This window comes from Gallinula chloropus (genome assembly GCF_964237585.1).
Source record: "Gallinula chloropus genome assembly, chromosome: 5".
In the NCBI taxonomy this organism is placed as follows: domain Eukaryota; kingdom Metazoa; phylum Chordata; class Aves; order Gruiformes; family Rallidae; genus Gallinula; species Gallinula chloropus.
In genome coordinates, this window is record NC_140090.1 from 8,126,284 (window position 1) to 8,152,654 (window position 26,371).

Sequence of the window (26,371 nt, forward strand, 5' to 3'; positions counted from 1 at the left end):
TTTCTAATATCTGATCGGACCCTGCCCTGGCACAGCTTCATGCCGTTTCCCCTTGTCCTATCTCCTGTCACCTGGCTGAAGAGACCATCACCCACCTCTCTACAACCTCCCTTCAGGTAGTTGTAGGTGGTGAGAAGGTCTCCCCTCAGCCTCCTTTTCTCCAAGCTAAACAGCCCCAGCTCCCTCAGCCACTCCTCATAGGATTTGCCCTCCAGCCCCTCCACCAGCCTGGTTGCCCTTCTCTGCACAAGAAGGCAAGAAAGGAACAGTGATCTTGAGATTGAGTTTTTAGAAGCTAGCTATTGGCCACGAAACAATTGCTGCATGTTACATGGCATTTGATCCTATTTGTAGTACAGCCCACTGATACCTGTTCTGCTTCACTTTGCTTCACAACTCCTTAGCTGGAAGGGAGAGAAATAACTGAAGCCATCAAAAGAAGTTCATTTTGAAATACCTGGGGCAGTTGACTTATGGGTGACTTCTGATGAAAAAAAGTGGAATTGCAGGAAACATCGCCTTCAGAAATAACTCAGAGCTCCCCTGTAGTTAAAACCAGAGAAACTTGTTATAAATTTATGTTATGAATTGTGAAACAGTTGACATTAATAGCTTATTGTGGTGGAAACCTTTTAACTCCAAGTTTTTAAAGGAATGGAGTAAAATGATTCATCATAGAAGAAGGAAAATAATGTGTTTTGTGTTTTATTGTGTTTAAAACTATTTTGTGACAATATCAATTATAACATCATGTAATACTTTAAATCTCTTGCATAGTATAACAATGAAAAATAGTTCTTTTTGCTCAGAATTCAACTACAAATAAGCCCAAGGGATATTTTTAAAAAGGAAAACCAGTGGCATATTTTTTTCCATTTCATAAAAAGTAATACATGTTCCTTTGGAGAAGGGAAAAAAATCAGATTTTTCCACTTCAAAAATAATTCAATAACAGGGAATGGACATGACTTTCCCATCGCTCAGCCAGTGAATGTTACATGTAGGCATATAGGATTAGTGTTTTCCAGGATAAAGGTTTAAATCACTTTTTTTTTAAGTAAGTAAAGACACTTAGGAAAATAATTATTAAAAAATACTTCTTGAAAAAAATCAGCATTTGCTCCTGTGAAGACAGAGCAGAACATCTGTAGTTTCACCTTCCAGTGAAAGCCAAACTAACTGATTATGTGAGGCAGTTAATACTGTTGCTTAGACATTAAAAGGCACGTGGGGGAAAGAAACAGGAATGTATTAAGGTTTTGAATCTTCCCTTTCTATTATTAAGCCCAAGCACACTCAATGGCTTAATTTCCTGAGGAGGGGATCAGGTGAGTGTTCCTTGAAGGTATTGCCAGATTTAGCTCCAGATTCAAACTGTTTACTATAATTTAGTAACAGCCCTTCAGTTCAGGTGCATGGAGCACTGGCCTTGAGGTTCCAGTTATGACAGTAGGGTGACTTTTTTGCATCGATCTATGTAATTATATTACATGTTCATTCCAATTATTCTATAAAAAATTATTTCAAAGCCACTTCAACAGAGAAGAGATTCTCTTGGTAGATAGAATTTCTAGAAATTAAAAAACCCCAAAATGCTGTATGTACATATGTATAACCCTTGTCTTCCTGGTACTAATTTCAGGCTTTCCTACTTAATTCCATCAACTATCCTTTTTATCTTAGGTTTTAAAGAAAAAAAAAAAGGATTCTAAAATCTGTTTCTGAATCGAACATTTTTGTGTGACCTGCAGAAATTTGAAAAGTTAACTTTGCTAAATGATCTTAAGGCCTTTGTGTCTTAATCCTGCACACTTAGATGTTGAGGTGTATCCTGTAAAGTCTGTGTCTTCAGTTTCTTTTTCCTATTCCTGCTGCCCAGCACTGTGAGTCAGTAGCAGTGCTGCCTCCATGTACTGTGAACATCTCAGCTAAACAATAAGAACTGGGTTCTGCTGGAGTAAAGTTGCCCAAAGATTGATTTTCATGCATAGATCTGAAATGCCTTATTCTTTTCCAGCTCTACATTAGATTAACCCTGAAGTTGAGTATGCTACTCAGGAAGGTGTGGATAATGGAATCACAGAAAGTAGAAACTGTCACTGTGTCAGTAACCTCAGGGTCAAAACTGCAAAGGTTTGATGGATAACTCATTTAAAGTAAATCCTGAAGTTGCCTTACTGCTTGAAAAGCTGTTCTGAAAGAACATAAGTTTTCCTCAAGATCCACGTTTTTATAAAACCAATAAAACCTGTTCTGTGATTAGGCAGCTTGAACTTTTTAAAGAGCTGTTGCCATATGTATCATTTCAGAAGGACCCAAGGCCCTGGAAATATTTGTACTGGTTTCAATGTCACTTTTAAATTTGATAAAGATCCTCTGCAAAATGTTTCCTTTCAAATCAAAGCAAGTATTTTCTATGAAAATGGCTGTACTGGAAGTTTTCAATTGAGTTTCAGCACGGGGTGTATAGATAGTCAATGGTTTTCAACTCGTCTTTACTAATTTCAAAGAATTAGTAATTTAAAGATTTACAGTTTTCCCTGAAGAGTTTGGATGTTTTGCAAGAAAAATTGAAACAAACACAACTGACCAAATGGGATATGATTAATTCCTGTAGGAGTTTCCAGTGCAAAGATACTTATGTATGTGTTAAATACAAGCTGATACTAAACACAAAATGCCCTTTAAGATTACTCAGATCCACCCAGCTTGGCTTTATCTGCCTGTGTTAATTGTAAGAATATTAGTTTCACTTGCAATTTCAGGATCTCATACTTTTTTCATGGACCAGGGATTTTATTTTTAGGTCTATGATAGAGGAAATAGCTGCCTGTTAATATTATATGGGGAAGCACAGTAAGTCTGTCAGAGTGAAAAGTTCTCGGTTCTTACGGGAGAGCTGTTCCATAAGGAAGCAAATCACTTTAAAAAGGAGATGGAACAGCTGCTTCTGGTTCACAGTTTGCAAGGGGAAGGATCAGAGAGTGTAAATACTGGAAAATCAGAAAACAAACAACTTTCACAAGACGCAAGCACAGTGCCTTGCATAAAATTCAGTCTTATATCTGACGTTTGTGTGATGGCGACGGGGCCTGTACCATTGTGTCTGGGAGGACACTTCTAGGGAGATGCCCTGTGCTGTTAGAACAGTGGTAGTTTTGGGAAAGGTGAATGAGTTTCAGCATCCCTCCTTCCTGGCTGCCCAAGTCAGTGTTGCTGTGTGACAGGAGCAGCATCACAGAGCTTCACGTGTCCGCCTGCCTGGCAGTGAGCGCGCGGGCTCTCTTGGCTGTCGTTTCACCCCTCGTTCATAGCCGCTGCCTCTGTTTAGGCAGCCCAGGAATAGCGTCTAGGGAAGGTGAGTGCCTTGGGCTTGGTGAGGTGTGGTGCACTGACACACAGCTCACAGCTTTATTCAGAGGATGAGTGATTATAAAAAAAGGGGTCTTGCTGGACTTCTGCTTTTCCATGCTTGTACTCCTGTGCTTTATCAAGTGCATATGCATTATGTAGGCCATCATGTGCAGTATCTATGTCTTTAACTTGTAGAAATACAGCTTTATGCTGCCTGTCTCTGCTTATTTAGATCTCTTTTACTTCTTGTCCTCAAAAATGTGTTATGTGTGTGTGTGGTCCTTTGGAAGAATTGGGCAGGAAGACACCCTTCATAATTTTAACCTGTTTGTTCAAAGGCCTGTATTGACAGTGCTTTACCTTTGGATATATTGTAAGTCTACTATAATCTCTGTAAATAATGGCAGAATTTGCTGGTTTCTCTAATTTGCATTCAGGTAAACATACAAAGCTATTATTGATATATCTGTTAGTAGCCTAGATATTTATTTGTTGGAAGATAAGCCTGGGTTTATAATGCGGTCTGTTCTGCCAGATCTATTCCTAACCTTCTCTTTAAAATGTCAACTCCAGACATTTCTGTGGTGTCAGAAGGGAAAATGTTGAAGGCTTTAAAGGCTCATTATTCTTAACTATAGAGTTTACTGAAATAAAAAAGACAAACATTACTATTCTTGAACCAGTTAAAAATTTCCATCCCAACTTCTGTAAAATATTTTTTTTAAAGTTAAATGTATTTCACAGAGGAATTCCCAGGAATTACTTGTAGTCGTTTTTAGGAGGCAGTCTCATCAGCAGTGTATGAATCTCATTTAGTTTTGGTTTGATTCAATTCCTGGAGTTCATATGTTTATCCAGTATAAGCAGATTCAAAGGATTAAATTTTAGTTATCCCCTTCTTTCAAAAAGGAGGCTTCATCATTTCAGTCAAACACCCGTTGTTTCTTCTCCTGGGAATTAGGAAACACTCGACAGGCAGGAAAAGAGCTCTGTGGTTCTGAGCCCTGGGTGGGATTCTCCCTGTAACCTGCTGCAGATTTGCAGACAAACCTCCAAGTTCTGTTTTCTGATCTCTGGCAGCATGAAATCCATACAATTTTTAAAGCTGTTACATAATTTATCGTGTAAATTCGTGTTTAAATACATGAATCAGCTCATCAATAATTGGTAAAACACCATATGCAGCTGCACAGACCTTGGGCTGCTTTTTGTTAGGAACATTTAAACCCAAGTTTTTATGTAATCTTAAGTGGTTAGCTTTCAGATGCAGAGTAAGTACCTTCTGATTTCTAGCATACGTTAGAAGAAGGTTATGAGGCTGCAGATGCATTTTACTGGTAGCACAGCTATAGCATAGCATGGCCTGTGAGATAGGCTGCTCTTGAGGTATGTTGGTGGCTTGTTCTGATGTCACTGTGGTTTTGTGTCCGAAAAGAGTTTTCAAATGTATTATTGAAATTTTGAATTGCAAGATCCCTACCACTACTGCCCAGGAAGATTTAATGTATCCTTTTTATCAACAGAATTATAAGTAACACTTGTATTGTTCTGGATTTTGTTATTTCACATCACACGTGCATTGCTTTCACGCTGTGTTGTACCTGAAAGTGAATTGACCGGTGACTATTTCAGATAAAATGTTTCAAATGTTTTAAGTGTGGTTAACGAGAATTGGCTATTCTGTCATGCTAATAAAACTCCATAAAATGATGCAGCTGAGAAGGCTAAGGACTGACTTGTTTTGAAGCAAGGATGAGAAGCCTGGATGTCATCATATCAGTAATTTGTCCTTTTAGGGTTTTTTTTCCCCCATCTTTATGAGGTGGGAACGATTGCTAAGACTAGGGACATTTGAGAAAACATATAGTAATATTTTATTAAATATTAGTCAACCAAATTCACTGCTCTACTTCATCATTACCTAGCATTCTCCAGTCTCAGTTACTCTTCTGTGGGCGGGAGACCGGAGAGCAGAGCTACAGCATCTGCAGTTCAGCAGGGAGGCACTCCAAGGGTACTCTGGTGTTGCTCTGTTGTGGAAAGCATAAAGCAGGAGGTGGAAACATCTGAACATTGCCAGGCAGGCTGTGAGGTGCAGTTCCCATTTTACTCCTAGCAAAGAACTGGCTATAGCAATATAAAAGGCACTGGAAAGTGGCCAGTGGAGATGCTCTCATAGTGCTAGAGTTAAATTAAGGCTTTTGTTGCTATAATTATGTTGGTTTAAAAAGACAGCTGTAATTTTCAGTATTTCTAAATGGCGTAACTATTCTGTGAAACTCTTATCTGACAGTTTGTTGGTCTTTCAAAGGACAACCTTTCTATGTAGCATGGACTGAACAAAGTTTCCTGTGACCGAAGATATGGAGATGGTTCAAGTGGTAAACTCCTCCTAGAACAGCAGCTTACCAAAAAATAAAACCCCATAAGGATCTAAGGAAAGGATTAGATCAACATTACTTCTTATTTTACCAACAACAGGCTTTGACCTAGGTTCTGACCACTTCTGTGTGCTGTATGAAGCTGTGGCCACAAAAGTATACAAAATCAGAGGCTAAAAGCAGGGAAGAAATTGCTGAGTACATTTGAAGTGCTGGGCAGCTATTAATACACTGTGCAGGGCATGACAAATGAGAGTGTGTGTAAATCAATACAGCTTGCTATAAACGGACAAATGGTTCGCTATGAATAACAAAGAAGTGCACACAGTAACCAGTGGTGTAGCATTCTGTCCAGGATTTTAAAGTTCACTGTCATAACTGTGTTCTTCTTGACCTTTATTGATGATACCTTCCAAGCACGTTGAGCTGCTAACTTGACGTACAACCTTTAGACCTACATCTCCTGCCCATGGCAGGGTGGACTAGATGATCTTTAAAGGTCCCTTCTGACCCAAACCGTTCTATGATTCCGTGATCTCCTTTTCCCTTAGTGCAAAATAAATAGTACTCTCCCCCTTTCTTCCCTCTTCCACCTACAATCCTTTTGTTTTGTGTCAACTCTACAATGGTTGAGTAAGGAAAACTGTTTTGTCTGTGCTTCAGTTTTATTCATGCCTTCTAGAAGAAAACTCAGTGTTTTAATTCATTCATTGCAATTACAAAAGTGTAGCAAATTTTCTGTTGAAGACCTAATATGCACATGAAATACTTCTTCACTTAAAGACCAAATATATCCTAATTCATTATGTTGTAGAACAGGCTGGCTAGATAATAAAAAGTTGTTGTTCCTGTTCTCCAGATTTAATAAATCAAGGTACAGAGAAAAAAAGTTTAAACTCTGTGACAAGCACTTTAGGGACTTAAATCCAAATCGTATTGTCAAACATGATTTAAGCACTTTGCTCCTCTTTCAAGAAGCACACAGATACGGCTGTTACTGGATGTTAAGTGAGAATTGTCCTCTTAAGTGCCACTAGAGAGGTACATCTGGAGGGGACTTGGATGTCTCATGACATTCTCAGACATGAGAATGTGTCTGCCACTTCTACCAGACACAGGTAAACGTTTAACAAAGTACAGTTAGTGCACAACCCTTAACCTGTTATAACAATCCTCTCTAAAATTGTTAAAAGGAAAAAGGAGAGAATGAAAACATCATCCTAAGTGTCTGTATCAGCATCAGAATATCTCAAGTGTATATTTATTTCACCTATTTGGTGCTGTTTCTTAGCTGAAAGGTGCCACGTTCTATCAGTGTAGGTGAAAACTGAACCCAAAAAATGTCTCAAATTTGGCACAGTGAGGCTGGTAGGAAATCTCATGCTCTGAGCATGTCAACACATAAAAAGACTGTGAGCCAGGAAGGAGCAGGAGCAGAGCCCTTTCTGGCTCAGAGCCAGTGATAGAGCAGCTTTGTCAGGTACCTGGCCTCCAGTGTGGGTCAACCCACCACAGCTTGCTTTTATTGATCAGTGTATAATGTCTTTTTAGAAACATGAAAAAATGCTAAGGCTGCCATCTGTCTCCTTGTTTCTTCATCATGAACAAGAAATCATTCTGAACCAAGGAAATTCCTCTTGCCCCAATGGAAAATGAATTCATTTTAAGGAGACATGGTGCAAAATGAAAACAAATATAGTTTATTTCTTTGCATCTGACTTGTGTCTACATTCATAGCAAATAAATGGCAAGTTCTTATTGACTACAACAGGAACAGAACTAGAGCTCAGTGCATCAGGTGTGTAACCTGTTAGTAGTCTCAAATGAAACAGCACAAACAGCTGCCACATAGGAGAAAATACAGCGTTCTTCAGCATTTGTGAGGGAGAGAGAAAGCTCTTGGCTGAGCTGTAGATAATCATCATCATTACTAGGACTATGTTTTCCATTCTGAGAAAGGGATTAAAATTAGGGTTGACAAAGTCTCTCGTACTGACTGTATCTTAGCAATGGTATTGATACAAGGCAACCTCTCTTCTATACAAAGTGCTCTGAAGTTTTCACTTTCAGATTGATTTTCCATAAACTCAGTCTCAGAAGTCAGAACAAAGTTGTCTCTAATTAAGACAGCTGAAGGCTGTTTAGCATTATCCATGTCATAATTGAAATCTTTATATTTTCTCACGTTTAGAGAAACTCCTGTCCAAAATGCTTTCTTCCAAATTGGAACTAGGAAATACCCCTGTTTTGACATTTGTAGCATCCTTGAATCTATATTGATCACAAAGCAACATGTAGTATTTCATTTAATGGTAAGTTATGCCGTGGTTATTTGTGGCTGATGGATGCTGTGCTTTGAGAGCTGACCCCCCCAAGAAGAGTCATCCCCGCAGCCTCTGGCAGGTGTTGAATGTCCCTTGTCTGCAGCACTTTGCTGGGTGGCATCACCTTTGGTTTTTATGAGGCTGAGGGACAGAGGTGGTTTGTTTCTATGTGTAACATAAAATACACATAAATTCCTAGAGGACAGCTATACCTACAGCTAGAAATCACCATAGGTATCAGTTGATCCCTAAGAGAGCACCATCCAGCCTTGTTCCTGCAGAGTACCCTGCTAGGTTATGTCTGGGAGAAGTGACCACTTTAGGGGCCAGTACTTCTCTACCACTGCCTCTGCAGTGCCAACTAGTGTGCAGTGGCTATCATGCTGTGAGAAGCGTGGGCTTCTTATTGCAGCTTAGCCTCACCTAAGTATGGCCTGAAAGTAAGATCTAATAGTGGTTTCCCCCAAGGAGACCTGCTTTGCTTAACTGGCAAAAGATGCCTAGAATATGCAATACTGGAGGTAGGCAGATCCCTCTGAGCAAAAATTGAGCAGACTTAAAATAACATCAAAACCCAGTGGTTTCTGTTAAATAAATGAAGGTTTGGATTAGGAGGAGTGTTTAGAGACCACAAGTGCTATTACAAATTTTCCAAATGAATACTTTTGGGGGAATGAGGATTATTATCAAATATTCAGTTGCAATATAGAGTGATTTAGTATATCAAGTACTGGTTTTCCCATGTTATGGGAACTGGCAGAGGACCTTAAGCAAAGTCAGTCAAGTGTTGCCTCCTAGTCCAGTCCTCATTACAAAAAAGCCAAATAAATAGGAGTGATCTGCTCAGCAATCAAGAAGCACAGAAGTCAAGCTAACATTGACTGCACTGCATCTTGCACTGCACTTTCAAAGCCAATGGTGTGAAGAAAAGGTTTTATTATACAGATGTTTCCACCGTGGCTTGGTAAGAGGGAAAATGTATCATTTCTTTATAATGCTGTCAGGTTCAGATTTCCTAATTTTGGTAGCCTGTTTGTAAAGGAACAGCTCACTGAAATCAGATTCAGCTAACAGATCCAACAAGTCTTTGCTTTCATTTTAGGGCTTCACAGCATTCCAAAAAAAAATGGAGTAAGAGAGATATGGGGAGCTCTCTGGGTGTTTTGAATAGTACAAGGAGGTACTGTAGTTTTTTTAGACATCTCTATCTAGCAGAAGTCTGCCCCAACTATTTTAGGATAAAAACTTGCAATATATTTTTTATGTTAGTGCAAATGAAAATTAAAAACCCCAATGACAGGTTTACCACATGCCTAAGTTAAAGGCTATGCATGGTAATCCTATAATGATTCCTTCAAAATGGTAAGAATAATGTATTTTGGATAATATTTTAGGGTGCTATTCATAGAGAAAACATCTGAAAATCTTTAATCCTAGAAATCTGGTTTTATGTAGCAATCATCTCTATCTTTCCCAATTAATCTGCAAGAATGTATTTGTAAAAGCAAACTGGTAACTGTCTATGGTAACCTCTTCTTTTTGGAGGACTGTCTAGCTGGAGGTAGATAATTCTAATTCCATACTGCTGCTTTTGCTTTTGCAGCTTTTGCTTCAGCTTTGCTACTCCTGCATCTGTACTTTTTGCTGCCTCATCTCACAGTGCTCTCCGCAGGATCACCCATAGACTTTTTATAGCCATATGTTGAATCCATTGCTGGGTGACTGTGAAAATATGATGCAGAGTATTTTACCACCTTTGCTGGCTTTGATTGTACCCTCCAGATAAAGCACTGATTCCATACAGTTGTTTATTTAGACTTGTGAATAAGTAAACTTTATATGCCCTTGCTTCATACCTCCCTTTTAGTCTTTACTCTCTTTCAATATGCTGCATAATTACCAGTGTTTACTTTTTCTTCCTGATCTTACTTTTAGGATTTAGCTGAATTTGAAATTGTTGTTCATAAATCAATTTATTGTACTTCAGGATTTTCATTTTGTTGAATCATTGACTTTTCTTAACAAGGAAGAGAACTCTGCATCTTTCCATCCAGCACATCTTGTTAATTTTTTTCTCTAAAATGACAAACATTAACTGTGACTGTTGTTTTGTATAACCACAATTCTTTTAAAACAACATTTGTTTAACATTTATAGGTTGACAGAAGGTTAAGATGAAGCAAGTAATGTAAATTGTGTAAGAGTTGTGATTATGTGAATGCATTGATTTTGGTGTTAGAGTTATGTGATGTGAAGTTATGCATGGGGGGTCGAGAGGTTTCTAGAGTCAGTTTTAACTCATCAATTTTGATACCCTGTTTTAGTTACTCAGTCTTTTAAGTGAAGACTAACTGAAACTTTCTCTGATGCAGCTGTATACATTTTAGAGATTTTTCCTTTTCTAATACTGAAAGAATTCCTAAAGTCAAGTCATAATATGTTGAAAAATGCATTGACTTGCTGTAATTTACATACCAGATTGTGCCATTTTGAGGTTTGCACTATGCAAAAATAAGAATGTAATGGAAATTAAAGATATATGAAAGGCACTACTGTACGGGAAACTTTATCATGTTTAAATTGACATAAGTGGGAGGAAAAAACTTCTGACTTTCAGACTGCATTTTGATTTAGTAAAATACCTGTCTTCCTCTTGAAGTGGTAGGAATTGGTTTTTAAGTAAAGACTAATAAATCTGTCTAGCCACAGAAAGGACGTAATTCACCCATTAGCTACAGTATGACCCACTGGAGAAACCAGGCTTATGAAGAGCTGCCACAGTTAAAAGTTGGCATTGATGGCCTGTTGTTTCCTTTTGGTAGTAGCTGCCTCTGCTGGCATCCAAGTGGCTTTCTCAGATAGCAAGTTCACTCTAAAAAGGGAGGAAAAAAAGATATACCAACATCGTCTGTAATGTTTTATTGCCAACTCTGTTGCATCTGACAAGATTCTGCACATACTTGGAGTACCTGCTCTGATACTATTCTAAATTGTAATGCATGGTGAGAGTAATCTCATAAGCAAATGTCACTTCTGGTTTTACTCAGAATAGGAACTTGTAGCAAAATTTACTGTGCTTTTTATTCTGGATCTTTAAGAAGCACACGAAGTAAGCACCCTGAGAATTCTTATGAATTGCCATGCAGCACAAGATACCCTTTGATTCATTTACATGTTTATTTATTTATTCCATTTTACTGTAGGCAGAGAATTCAGCGCTGGCTCTGGAAAATGAAAATCAGAGAGAACAGTATGAAAGATGTCTCGATGAGGTAAGCTAGATAAAAAGGTTGTTCTTACCTGGTACTATAATTAAATGAATAGAAATGAATCTCTCCCTCTCTTATGAGGTTGACATTGTTCTGCAATTTTCTAGTATTACCTCATTCTAATTAATTCCAGGAACAGGTGTCTGGCAGTCATAGATATTGTTCTCTGTGACCTCTGTTGTAAATCCTGTTTTGACCAAATCTTTTCACCAAAAAGTTGATATCCCTGTGATCGATATTTGGAACTGGTTTGGTTTCATCAGGAGGAGAAAATGATAAATTGCCTATTAGGTTTTGTGTTCTTCTCCTTTTCTGGAGTGGAACACAGGTTGCTGTGGCTTCTCCTGTCAAAAATCCCCCAGCTTTCCTATGTAACATACTCTGTAAGCAGGGAATTTAGTCTCTCAGTTCCTCCATAGGGTTACATACACAGCTTTTTATGCTGGGTTTTTTTTCTAGCTGTTGGCTCACTTCTACTGCAAGGCTCAGCTTCTGATCAGACCTTCCAGTTACAGCCACAGTATAATTCAGCCATCAGTTACTGTCTGAGCACTCCAGCAATGCTTGCCATCCCAGGAATGTCTAGTATCTCCTATTGCACGCAGCTTTCTCCATATTTTTACTGATGCTTACTTGTTCCTCCCATTTACCCTGACATAACGCCCATCAACATACACAAGAGCTTAAAATAGCTTTAAGACTTCCAGTAACTCACTTAATAGAAATCATTGACCTGTCCCATAATAAGAATGCATGGTGGCATAAGGAGTTAACAGGCAAATAAAAGAAAACAAAAACTACACCATTTTCTCAGCTGTACCTTTGAGAAGAGAGTGCAGGGGTGTGCAAACCAGGCAGGGCAGGTGACAAGTCGTGTCTTCATACCAGTTTTTAAATTCTTAATTGCCATTTGCTGAAGTGTTACCGGCACGAGCATGGTACAAGAAGCCTCCAGTTTAGTGCAGATTTTAATCAGCAGATCTGCACTTTTTACCACTGTAGCAGATTTTGTATCAGGAGCTGAAGTAAAAGACTCACTGATGCACTTTCCCAGCAGGTTAAGCTCTGTTCTGCAGCACTGGGATACCAGCAGAGCCTTGGTCTGAGTCACTGCATTCAGTGCACATTTGAATGGTCGTTGGATATCTTGGTGATAAGGGTGAAATTACCATATAATTACTGACTTTGGTTTAAATTACCTAGCTTAATTTAAAATTATTTTCTGATTGTCTAGGACAAAATCTGCCTACATAATTAGTTTTGAAACAGAATAAAGCACCATAACTCTCTATTCCAGCAAAACATTCCATATGGATTATGAGGAAAGAAGATAGGTTTTTATTGTGTTTGCAGTAACATGATGGATTTCTAGTCCAGGGTTATGTTTTTTACATGCTGTTACAGTTTAAAGAACAAATAATTATTTCAGACTATGCTCTGAACTTTATTATCTTCATTACATTGGCTGTTTTCAGGTCTTCCATATTATCACAGTTGAATCCATCTTCTCCCACTGTGTCAACTTTTTCAGGAGAAGTGCTTCTCACTACCTGTGGTTTTGTGCTTGCCTGTTTTATTTTTAGTTTGCTTATCTTCTTCCTTTTTCTGTCTTCTGTTTCATGTGCAGTGACCTCTCTTGTCCTTCCCCATGGCTTGGTATCATTTTTTCTTCTCATTCCCCTTTCAGCCCCCACATTGCTTTGGCAGAGGCGCTGTAACCGGCATTGTTTTACCTGACACAAACTTGGACCTAATCCTTTCTGATCACTGGGGTGAAGAAGTTGTTGCCAGTGACTCAGGCAACAAACCCATATTTAAAAATTGCATATTCTGCAGGAGTCCCACATTAGCACCCACCTGATCACATTCCCTTGGTGGAGCTTCACAAGAAATTGCATATGCTTTGGCAGGGGGGTTGGACCCGATGATCTCTTGAGGTCCCTTCCAACCCCTATGATTCTGTGATTCTATCATTCTATGATTCTCACCCTCCTTCATTCTAACAACTATAAAGAAAATAGGTGAGACGTAAATGTAATTAATGAATAACCCTGTCAATGGTTTCACTTCCAACCAGAATATTTTGAGGATGTGTTGTATGTGACAAATTGCTTTCCAAACAGGGATTCTTCCTGGAGATCTTAAGAAAATAAAATGCTTTCCATAAATATTTTTATGGAGGGGAAAAGAAAAAGTCTTCCACTTGAAAACTTCTTTCCTCTAAGACTTTATCATAACTCACCTTGCACCAACCCCTTTTTTGAAGGTGCAGATCTCTTCAGACCTTCCCTTTGATGCCTCAGGGCTTCTTCAGCACTTTTTAGGAGCAGACATATCCTCTCCAACTATGAATCTGTCTGTGCTGCATCTCCATTTTGCCCCAGGGAGACTTCAGGTGTTTAAATGGAGGGACACAGATATTCCTGAGAACACAAGGCTGTGATCTCACCCAAGCCTGAGACAGGCTGCCACCAAAAGATTTGAGTGCCTGATGCAAACCTTATTTTAACTTCACCTCTGCAGTCCAATTAGTTACGACTGTGATGAGCTCCTCCTGGGCTGATACACTAGCAGTGCTTGCCTCCAAAGCTATAACTAGCCATTCTGGCTAGTTAACACGGTTTGGATCTGGGCAAGGCCCTTGAGGTAATGAAGGGACATTGTTTGATAACTGTTGGGAGAGCGCTGTCATCTCTCACTCATCACTGAGCATCCCCACATTGCCGCTTCTCTTCCCCAGACACAGGCAAGCTGCACTCAGGGCAGTCAAGCACCATTTCATCTGGCCACCCTGCCAGCAGTGGTGTCCCAGCTGTGTCCCTCGCTCGGTCCCTCAGGCCTCTGCAGCGATGTGACGGACGCTTGCTGTGCGCACCGAGCTTTCTCCTGAGGTGTTGGTGGCCATTAAGCTGTATATGAAGGGGGTAAAAATAACCACCCTGATTTTCCTATGTGTGACAAAAAGATATTTGAGGTGAATTTTTAAAGCTATGCCTGCCATTATTTTATCTCCTTTGTCTTGTTTGAAAATCAATTATTTTACACAGTTCTTTCCGTTCGTATAACCTCCCACATTTAATATTATATGAATGCTTTTACCTGTGACTTATGAATGCATGCTCAGTAATCATTTTCATGGTAAAATGCAGTGAAACTCAAAATGTTCATAGAAAAGAAATTTGAAAATAATATGGGTCAACCTGAAGTGAGTCCTTTATGAATTTTAATAAATATCCACTGATTTTTAAAGTAATTGCTCGTTTCCAAAGAGTACATATAAACAACTTTAGAAGAGTATTTGGAAGAATGTGTCATTGAAATGTTCAAGTACTTGATAAATAAGAAAAGAGCTCATTTAATTTCAGAAATAGTCCAGAAACGTATCTTTCTGTCTCAGAAAAATTTCAGCAAAAAATAGGATTGTCTTCTTGCACCTTTGGGGACTGAAGTTAACATGCTTAATCCTAGTTTCCTATCCTGGAATTCAGCTGTCAGTTTATTGCTAAGTGGTAATGTCATGTTTATTCACATCACTGTGCCAGTTGAGAGCTCTGTCAAGATTCACCATCCTTACATACAGGAAATTATGGAATGTAGAGTAGATGATATTTTTGTTGATCTTTTAAAAATCAGCTAATCAAAAATGCAAAGTTATCTTAAATAGGCATTTTATTTTTAAGATTTGAATAAAGTAGATGACCTTTCATTTTAGTACACTGAAATATCTTTGTGCATATGAAGCCATATGCTAAAGGCAGCTGTGTAAATCTCAATACTTGTAAAAGTTATAACAGATAACTTTTCTCTGATATATATATCAGTTATAACAGTTTCTTTTCTCTGATTCATTCTTCTACACCTTTTCTATTAAGACCACTTTACAAGGTGTATATGCAAACATAATTGTGGAAGGAAAAAGTGAATCTGGATCTTTTATCTCTTTTATTGCAATTCACAAAAGGAAACCTCACCTAATGATCTTGGCTATTAAGTTCAGAGGAAAGGCGGGTAGTGTGAAGGCAAACAGTGTCACCTACTACATAATAGCAGACTAAGGAATTGGCCATCTCTAGTCTAATCCTTGTTTCACCTTGATTTAACTCCATGAATCACAGGTCAAGTAATTTTAGCGACTGCTTTTCACTGCGATTGAGTTGCAGTTCTGCTTCATACCAATTGGAATATCACATATTCTGCATCTCAGAAGTCAGTCCCTTTGCCTTCATTGGACTCAGATTCCTCATTTTTTGGTAGTTGTAGCTATGCTTTGTAGTGCTGGGTTATGTTGTTCATATCCGTGGTGTCTCTTGATACCTGTAAGTAAAAATGAAGTAGACCTGCTGGCTTAGCAGTTTATTTCCATCTGGATACTAGTGCTGCTGTAGGAGTGGAATGGCAACCTCATTTGAAATGCAAAGGTTTGAATCTGATTCCACTTACTGACTGCTAAATTAATTTTAGTAACTGCAGAGCATCTTACTGAAGGCTTCCCACCTCTGTTCCTGCTGAAAACCAAGAATACATACCTGAAAAATCTTTGAATGGTAATAGCAACACATGCCAAGTTGCTAGAATAAAATAAGCTCATTTTGTAAAGAAGCTAGTTACATATCTCTCTTACTGAGATCTATGGGGGCTGCAGATCACTGGCAGGTACTTTTACTTAGATACCTAACTTCACACACTCAAAGTTGGAAAATTTCTCACACATACATTGGCAAGTTCAGTTTTTTCCCATTTGCAAGATTATGCCATTTACACTCCCCTGTTCAGTATATAAAGCTATAGGAGTAATTTTGTAGGCTATTCCGTTGTGAGTGACTTGTACACACTTCAAAGAACCTTTTAGTTCTTCCTTGGTAAAGTAACTCCATGTCAGACACTAAAGGAGTAATGTATTCAATATGGTTTGTTCAATTTTCAGGTAGAGCAAACAGACATTAAAAGTGCATGCCAGAAGTGCTGTCAGATATAGATCCTGTGAGCCCATAGGGCAGGGCACATGGTTCTCCAAAACTGTAACATATTTACTTCTGTGGGTTATTACTGTTCTAACGTTAGTCTGTATCTTCTGTTAAATCATGTATAGAGCTGTTTAATGGGACCAATGTTCCGTGGGCTGCCTTAAGTTAGGGACCAGTTTGAGGAAAAAAAACCCACCAGGCAATTTTATGAGAGTATGAATCAAATGTAACTTTTGGATCTAACAGCATTGAATTATTTACAGAAAATAATTAGCTGCAGCTCTTGCCTCACAACTCAGTTCACATCAATGGTGTGGCTCCTTTAATTTGCTGAGAGTAGGAAGTGTCAGTGCAGATTTGCTGATACCTGCGTGGGCTTTACTGTAATTTCTGAAAGTTAAAACCAAAACAGAAATCATAACTACTGGCTCTTTGTGCACAGAGATTTCTATCTGCTCTGCTGAAATGCAGGAATGAAATTATAGGCAGACACCTTGTGTGATAACATGTGCATGTATAGTTTTCCATTATATTAGAAATGTAGCATGCAAGTTAGACATCATCAACAGAAAAACTCCAGCTTCCCTTTTCCTGCCCCTGTGCCTGCTGGTAAATCTAAATTAGAAAGGATGTATAAAATAAATAACTTCAAAAATTCCCTGTTGAATATATAGTTCTACTAATCAATGGTGTGTAATCTCATTCGAGTCAATTATGCTGTGTGGTGTGAATGCCTCCCAACCACATTCTGATGACAGTTAGGTACTTTAATTTTCTGTGGCACTTTATGGTTTCTGCTTGTCATGATAGATGTACCATTTTGTCAATATTGAATCAAGAAACAATTAAACTTCATGAAAACATTCAGGACTTCATCCTTGGCTGGTACAAATCAGCTGTAATGAATGCAGTCAATCCATGCTGATGCACACCAGCCGCATATAGAGCTGTGAAATTTTAGTCCAGTCCAAAGAAGAGGTGACAGAAGTTAACCAAATGTTCATCATGTCATACTGCAATTGGTAGAATATATGTTCATTTATAATGATGGCTAACACAGAAGAGAAGTAGTTAATGTGCATCTCATATTCTTACTGGTATTAGCCAATGAAAATACAAGTAGATAAGAAATACTGGAATTGGTGGTGGTTGTAGATGGAAAGTGGAATGTAAAGCCACAAAAACAGGGGGTTTTATGCATAAACACACATGATAACATACTTAATCTGTTTTATTTATTTATTTCAGGTAGCTAATCAGGTTGTTCAGGCTCTACTTACTCAAAAGGTAAGTTGTGGTTCGGGTATTATGACATACCTTAAAGTTTGCAGATGTTCATTTCAGAGAGTGTATCATCAACATTATTGTCATCTTATATCCCAGACAAGGCACTTTACCAGCTACTAGGAGAAAAATTAAGGCTCTCCTAGCTGAAACCAGGACAGAGTTACATTGCTTCCACAGTCCATTCCTGTGAAATATAAACCAGATGGAGTGCATGTCAGTAGGTGGCACAGTCACATTCAGAGGAAGGAGAAAGCTCCGTGTATTGTATCCAAGGATTCAGCTGCTCTACTTGTGGGCTGGGGACCAGCAGTACACAACCTGTATTTCACTTTAAAACACTTTTTGATGCCCTCTTGCTCCATTCTCCTAGGTGAGGAAGGGAAGTACTGCACAGGCAGCATTCCTGTAAGGTGGTAATTTCAAAGCTGGCAGAATGAAACTATTCCATCTGACTTCTATAAAGGTCTGTTCTGGATCAAGTTGTGTCTGAAGTTTCCAGTCACACTCCAAATAGTTGGATATGAAGTGTGGGTGTTTCAGAAAGAAAATAGTCAGAGGAGGAAAATTAATAAAATTACTAAAATGAAGATGTGATCTCAAAAACAAAAACCAGACTGAATGAAACAGAGAGAAAGGCAAGGTAATACAGTTAAGCAGAAATAAATAGCTGCCCAGAGATGGTAGGGAATAACTGGCAGGACAGTTCTACAGAAAAGTGAATGGTCTTTGAGTTGAACATGATTCCATGGTGTCATTTGTTGCAGGGGGAAGACAAACAAAATATAAAGATCTATAATAATAAGCTATGAACCCTTCAGTATTCATTAAATTATCCTTTGTGAGATCTAGACCTCTTGATGAATGTGGCATTATTAAAATGCTTTGGATCATTTAGCTTTAAAAAGACAAGTCTGAAAGAGACATAAATACATTCTCGTAGCAGAGGTAGTGCAAAGAAGAATATAAACTGTTTTGTCTACACTGAATGACAGGACAAGAAATAATGTTCTTAAAATGCAGCAAGAAAAGTCAAGATAATCAAAGATGATACAAATTAAGATAATCAGAACCCTCTGCCACATGCCCAAAGCTTTCCAGATGCAAATATAGCAAAGCACTGGGCTAGAGGATGACTGGGTCCAAAGGCATCATTCAGAACAGCAGAACATCATTCAGAATGTCCCTGCAGAATGGGGGAGCAGAGGCCAAGGGTGATGGCAGGGCAGGCAGGATACTGAGCACCAAGTGTCAGGGTCAGGCCTGGAGGCAGTGACCAGAGTCAGCCTGTGCTGTGTTTGCTGGGCTAGTCCATGGGAAGCAGGCAGGGCCAAGTGAAGCCCAGCCAGGAGTTCAGGATGCAGCTCAGGGTCAAGGAGGCAGGAGGCTGGGTGCAGGTGTAACTCCAGGGTGGTTGTTGCATGGCTCAGATGTGAACAAGATGACCTTGAACTCTGCTAACTAAATTCTGAAAACTGGGGAGTGCACCCTGACAGCAGGATAGACAGACATCCACATCTGTTACCATAAGTGAATGGTAAATACAGCATCATCAGATCCTTTTGGTTGGAAAGGACCTTTAAAATCATCAATCCAATTGTTAACCTAGCACTGCCAAGTGTGACCACTAAACCATGTCTCTAAGCACCACATCTACTCGTCTTTTAAATGCCTCCACGGATGTTGACTCCACCAGTTCCCTGGACAGCCTGTTCTAAAGCTTGACAAGCCTTTTGGTGAAGAGATTTTTCCTAATATCGAATCTAAACCTCCTCAGGTGCAACTTGAGGCCATTTCCTCTTGTTCTATTGATTGTTACTTGTGGGAAGAAACCAACACCTACCAAATAGTTGCAGAAGGTTGCATGTGGCCATCTGCACATCAGGGAGAAGGCTGGATACTCTTCTCAGCTCCTTTCTCAGCTCTTTTTTATGTATTGATTTTATGACATTCTGGGTGGATTAAAAGATGTGCAGGAAGATGTTCTGACCCCATTAAGTTTGCTCTTGGGTATCCTGCCCTGAAGACAGGTGACCTGTAGGTGAGTGCTGCAAGACTCTGGAGGGTGCAGTTGCCCGTTGTAGATAACACATTCCTGTTGTCTAAGCTACCATCGGGCATCCAGAAGTAATGGTGTTCCCTAAATCTCTTCATCTGACAGCTGTGGCCACAGAACAGCCATGCAGCTGTTACCACAGGTTAGGGTTGAAAGTATCATTGTTCAATCCCATGTTTTTTTGATGCACACCAAAGCCTTTTACTCTAGAGGAGGGATGTTGCCTTACAGCAGTCAGAAGTATTGTAGCTTGGAGGTGATTTGTGCAAACCACCACACCTGGGGAAGCTCGCGCTCTTGCTGTGTGTGCTTCATTACTCTTCTTGTACTCAACACTCATATGCTGTATGGTCTCTGCATCATCAGAGGACAGCAGCCTGCAGACCTATTGCTGTAGCACCTTTTAGAAACCTAGATTTAAAAAAAAAAAACAAACCCACAACCAGACATGTGTTTCAGTAAAGCTTAAATGGAAATTGAGGCATTTTCTAATATCAATATACACAAAAACCTCATCCACATTTTATAATACAAAACCATACGTGATTAAATATTTACCAGAGGGTTAATCTCAATATTTTAGTCTCTATTTAGGGAGTGTTATGGTTTTTTCCCAAATGAAGAGAGGAGCTTCCTGAATCACTTTGCAAAGGCATCAGACATTTTGATGAGTACATACTTTCTCAGTAACGAATCCTCCCAAACCCATAGGAACCAAGGAGTTCACATGGATACAATAAAACCAGATTCGAATTCATTTAATAAAGTGATTTACTTAGTATTGATGGGATTTAACAGCTGCTTGCCTATTACTGAGTAATAACAGCTAATTTAATATCCATAGAAGAGGAAAGAGGGTACTCTTCTAAATGCTAATGAATATTAACTGTTACAGAGCTCCTTACTGTATGACTCCATTCATACAAGTCCTTTTATAAGAGAAGACAGAAACACAATCGCATACAATAAAGAGGAAATTGGACTCCTCACACTCGTCCCAAACAGGTAGATATCAGAACCCAAATAGTAACTAGTAAACAGATAAATCTACCGTCGTGCTGCTAAGCAGTGAGACAGAGCCAGTCATGCCACAGTGAGATAACACGCCTCAGGGGCACGGTGAGACGTGAAGGAAAGCTGAGAGCTTTCAGAGGAGGGAGAGGAGTGATTTTGTACAGTAACGCACACTGCGTAGGCTTTGCTGTGAATTCCAAATTGTCCCTCAAGGACTAATTTTTGTTTAAATTAAGTACATGTTGTAAGGTAACGAATAAAGCGCCGTGTGCTCGCCAGGATGTGGAGAGACTGTGATTCCACGGAGAGATTCTGGTGACACAAATTGAGTGAGCAAAGCTTGAGTGATTTATCAATGTCACTGAAACCTTGAAATGGAATTACAGCCTAAAATGTGCACTTTTGCAGTATATAATTTGTTAAAATATATATAGAATTTCTCTAATGTAAGAGAGGGTGTTTTTTTACTGTGACTATGGAGAAATTCTATTAAATTGAGATTTGTGCTGAATTAGCCACACAGCAAAATTTCACAATTCTATGTAGCAAAGTTACATGGATTTTCTACCAATAACAAAATTCACCTCTGGGAAATTTAAGAAGTCAGAAAAACAACAACATTATCTCAGACAAACCTGTATGCTCTGATACTTACTCCACCCAAAGACTTCTTACATCACATGAGATGAAAGGAGTGTTGGGAACTGGATTTTATTTCCTTTCTATGTAAGACCTGGATCAGCAATTTGAAATTTGAGTTACCCCATGCAATGAAATTGTTTGTGATCAGTGTATCTGCTCTTTGCATATTGCCTGCCTCCACAGTAGTATTCAGGAGAATCCTTTCTGACTCTGGGTTCTGCATGAAAGTTTTTTCTTCTTAATTTTCATCAGTTAAAAAAAAAATAGGGAAGTAAGTGTTAGAATAAGCATCTTCAGAGGAAAATAATATTTCTGGAACTTCTAATGAAGGCATTGAATCCCATTTTGGAGAAGATTGAGTCTCATGCTGCAGAGAAAAAGTAAGAAGAGAGATGCTTGGATATTACTATAGTGAGACGAGAGGAATACCTTAGGTATTTGGAAGACTACTGTCTTAATAGCTGGTCGTTTTGCCCACAGGATAGGAATTACGTGCTTCAGACATTTGGTAGTTGTATTAATTGGTAATTTTAGGACTTAACTTTCTAAACTCAGACTTCATTTTACCAGAATGTGCCCCATTTGTCCTCTGGACTATGTGTGGCATTACCACTGGCACAGTTAATAGCATCTGGGTGGATAATCTGCTATCTTATATTTCATCTTTTACAGAAAGTCTGAAGTTTGAAACATAAATCTTATGGGTTTAGAACTGTAAGATAGAAAGGTTTTGAACAGAGACATTGCTTAGGGTTTTTTTCTACATTGTCAGTTTCTGTGAATCATTTTTCCCTTTCAGTGCACTTAGTAGTGTTGAAATGTTAAACACTGTTGTAACAGCTAAGGGTCTGTTTTAAATTCTCTGATTATTTGTGAAAAGGCAGATAATGATGGGTCTTGATGCTTGCAGCTTCCTAATAGAGATTGCCTTGTGTAAGATCAGAGTTAAGAGGTCTCACTGACAGAAATCAAAGCTTCAGGGCTTTACAAAACATCAAACTCAAGATTTTTCTGGGTGTAATGTTGGAAGGCTTTGGCAATTTTGCTTGAACAGCCACTTGACAGCCACCTAAAACAAATATTAAGAAACTATCAAGAGTGAATAACTGCATTCATCCAGTGGTATCATAAAATCTGAAACATGCTATATGCATAAAAAGATGTTTACAATTTTCTGGAAGTCTCAAGTCGTGCTTGTTTTATTGTGTGTTCACCTCTAATAACCTCCGTGCTTGTTACAGTGGAGACTAGAGCAACTTCAGGCAAGAATTTGTACTACATCTGACTACAATTTCCTCCTCTGAGTTGTTTTCTCATAAGGCCAGGTCATCATGTTGATAATGGTATTGACAAGACAGCATATGGGGATCCAGAGGCCCATTTCTCCACCTTCATATGGTGGGAAGTAATATCAGCCAGGCAGCACCACAGGGCAGCAACTGTCCTAAATTTAAAGGAATATGGGAAAGTATTCTGGAGGTTTTAATTATTTTTTTTTAAATAAAGCCATGTATGGCTCCAGCTTATTATATTTATATATAACCTTTATGATGAGACCACTCTTCTTGATTTATGAAGGTTTCACACCTCAGAACAGAAAACTGCATGAACTATGCAGAAAGGCTGAGTGTCATATCCTGCTCTTTCTTCAAAATCCTCTTTCTGATAGCATCCTGTGTTCCAAAACTTTCAACAGTAATGTCCCGTGCCTTAAAAAGCAGAGGTTTGTACTCCTCCTCTGCTTCTAATGGCCTACTGTACAGCTTTTTGGTAGCTCCTGTTAGATATGTTAGGATTATACTACCACGTGTCTCTGGCAGACCAGCATCTTACTGTGGCTGACCCACCTCTACAGTAGCAGGTTACAGTGGGGAAGGTACAGACCCATCCCTACGCCAGCCAGCCATGCTGACTTGGTTGTTTTAGAAAAAACAAGGAAGCGAGCAGACTTCAGAAGATCACCTTGAAGGCACAGTGCCACTTTGAACTTCTTCCTGGTTTTCTGTAACTTAGACTTTTTTCTTAGCTTATGCTTATTACAATATTCATATCTTAATTGGTGCTTTCTGCTTTGTGTCAGCTGCAAAACGAAATACATAGCTAGCAAAGCCATTTTTTATACTAACAGAGAACTCCAAGGGGATGGGTCAGGTAACAACTGTTTCTCATTGCAAGGTTTGTTTTAATCTTATCCTGTGATGATCCAACAACCAGAGGAAACAACTTATTGCATTTTTCTAATTTGTAGTATTCTAAAAGTTGTATGTGTATGTATTTCTTCTTAGTGTCTGGCATTACTTAGAATTTTTTAAGTGCTTTATAATCTTTCTCTTTTCCCTTGTGCTGCAGGATCTGAGGGAGGAATGTATAAAGCTGAAAACGAGAGTTTTTGATTTGGAACAACAGAATCGAACATTAAGTGTGCTCTTCCAGCAGCGAGTCAAACCAGCTTCTGATCTCCTTCTTCAGGTAGGAGTGGCCTTTGCAGAAAGCAAGCTATGAGCTTTGTATTTCTCACAATTATAAAATACTTCTATTCTTTCTAAGCTTATGTCAGTGAGCAGAAAATGACAGTTGATAGATTTAATATACTAGAAGAATATCTCTTATCTATAATCTGATACCATTGAAACTGAAAGTGTACTCCAATGAGCTATGACTGTATATTATGTGCAAATGTGGAGAAAGGAGCACACCTGCAGAGTAACTTACTTTTTTAGGTGTTTCTTCACTATGATAAATGGAATGATACGGGTTCATTATCCCTCTGCAGGGGAGAGGCTCAGATTCCTTAACATGCTGCTTGATGGTGAGCAGTGTAATTTCCTGTGAGAAGACAGCCCATTTATTTAACTTTTGCCATGTGTGTTACAAGGACTTCAGTACATCTTCACAGTGTGATTTTATTTTTTTCCCCAACTTTTTATGGAACTATATAGCTGAGAAACCAATTGACCCATCTCCCACTCCTTTGCTGTTCTGGAATAGTAAGAGGTGTTTCAGTATCCCTTTTCATTTGGCAAAGTCCATTATTGTGAATGAATCCATCGTTTTATCATCCTTTTGAAGAAGTAGAATTGCTTAGCAGAAGTTCCAACAAATGTGATCATGACCTAGGAGAACAGTAAATGAAAACTAATTGCTACTGTTTCTAACAATAGGGCAATTCTCATCTTTACAAATGTATGTTATTTCTTATTAGAGAGTCATTAATTTTGGAGGACAAATTAGGGTCATGTCAGCTAGGTAGATGACACGAAGTGTGTATCTTCTTTAAAGCCTCTGATACTGTGCATCTGTATCATGTATCTGTATCAATACCAGCCCTTGCCCTGTTGCTCGTCAGCTGAGGGCTGCTAAGCCTCATGAGCTCGGGCGTTATTGTGGAAACCTGGTCTGCTCACCAGCTGGTGCTTAAAGACAAGGGAATCCCCATGCTGAGGGCAAACAGCTATACTTACTGTGAAACTCTACAGCAAGTGTGGTACCAGGTCACCATCCCAGAGATCAGCCTTCCTGCATTATCCTCAGGTTTTTGCTCTGTCTCTTAATTGTGTGCTGGTGTAGGTGTTGCTCAGTCAGGACCTTCTCTTCTGATGTTGTTTCCCTTGCTCCCTGCTTGCTTCCGTGTTTATTCATCCTTCAGACTCCTGTGTAGGACTGATTTATCTTTACAGTTCAGAGTTTCTGATACATCTTCCACAGCATATGGACCTTTTGCAGCTCATGTCTTCTGCCTGCTCTTGACAATCACATCACCTGCTTCTTCTTGGTTTTGTTTGGGGATTTTGCTTTCTCTCTCTTTTCTTTCTTTTTCCAAAGTGTCTGATTCCAGTCTGTGTTAGTGTTGGGGTAGATTGCACAGGAGTCTTATGTTGCACACTCGTTATTACACACAGGGCTCTTCGTCCCAATTCCTTGTGTGGTGACAGTAAAGCCAGGTTATTCTGGGAATGTTATAGAAGTCTTAGATAGCATCTGAAAAGTGGGATCAATGCTTTCACTTGAGTTCCTTGAAACTGGATTGTGTCACTGCTGTGAAAGAAGTTGAAAGAGATGAACCTACATCAAGTGGAAGAAAGAACCAAATGATCTAGCAGGTTTTCCTGAGGGATTCAAACCTGTTTACATCATTGTTCCTGCACAGTTTGGCAGGAACTAATGTGTATAGATTTTTCTTTTTACCCCCTTCTCACTTGCTTTGTCTTTATTGGCTGAAGAAAAAAGAGAATTAAGATCATTCACAAAGTCCAGGTCTCCCAGACAGCAGCAAAATTCGCTATTATGTCCCTGTGCTTGCTTTCAACAGATTTTAACCCCTTTGGGGGAAAAAAAGCAGAAAACAAGAGATGCTGTTAAAACACTTCATATGTCATTTTTACGCCAAAAAAAATGCCCTAAGGAAACAGTAAATTTGTGAGTTTCCAGAATCTTATTTACCTTCTAACTTTTCTCCAGACGAATTAATGGCATGTAGTCTGTGATCTGGCAGTCTGAGCCATAAAATCTGAAGAAGGATGTTTCTTTAGGACTGAAATTAAGCAAATATTGTTGTGTTCCTGCACAGAATTGAAGCACAGTTTGGATTATGTCTTCTTGGAAGTGCATACATCCCAGATTTAGAGGAGTAGTTAAATATTTGTTTAAATCTGTCACTCTGTAGAGGAGTACTAAATACGTGGTTAAGGACATTCCTGTTTAAGTCACGACTGTAATCAAAGTGAATGGGCAAACACTGCTGGGGGCAGGGCGTGTACGTGGTGTAATTTCACCTTTCCTGCACTGTCTGATACAATACAGTTCAGTTTTATTTGCATGCTGATCTCATCCCAGGAGTATGCACACTCAGAACAATTAAAAATCTTGCAGAATGCTGCAGAAGAGGCATTAAGCTAAAAATAAATAGTACAAAACACTTATTCCACATATCAGCTTCTGCAATTTGTGTAGTGCCATCAAATTACTCTTAATTGACATTAGAAGACTTCTGTTAAGGAGTAATCTTATTTTTAAACCAGGAACGTTCTTGACATCCTAGATTTCAACAGATACACATTTCTTTTTGAAAAAAAAATTCAACATT

General features: G+C 38.9%; 1 protein-coding gene across 1 annotated transcript in view; it reads left to right on the forward strand.

The window, feature by feature from the left end:
• The window catches only part of NCKAP5 (NCK associated protein 5), a gene marked incomplete at its 5' end in the record, with an annotated part of 361,891 nt that overhangs the window by 250,615 nt on the left and 84,905 nt on the right, over nt 1-26,371 (forward strand). The window contains 3 exons of the mRNA XM_084264849.1: nt 11,263-11,331; nt 17,541-17,579; nt 23,638-23,757. Coding sequence (XP_084120975.1) covers nt 11,263-11,331; nt 17,541-17,579; nt 23,638-23,757 — 228 coding nt within the window. The remainder of the gene's footprint in view (nt 1-11,262; nt 11,332-17,540; nt 17,580-23,637; nt 23,758-26,371) is intronic.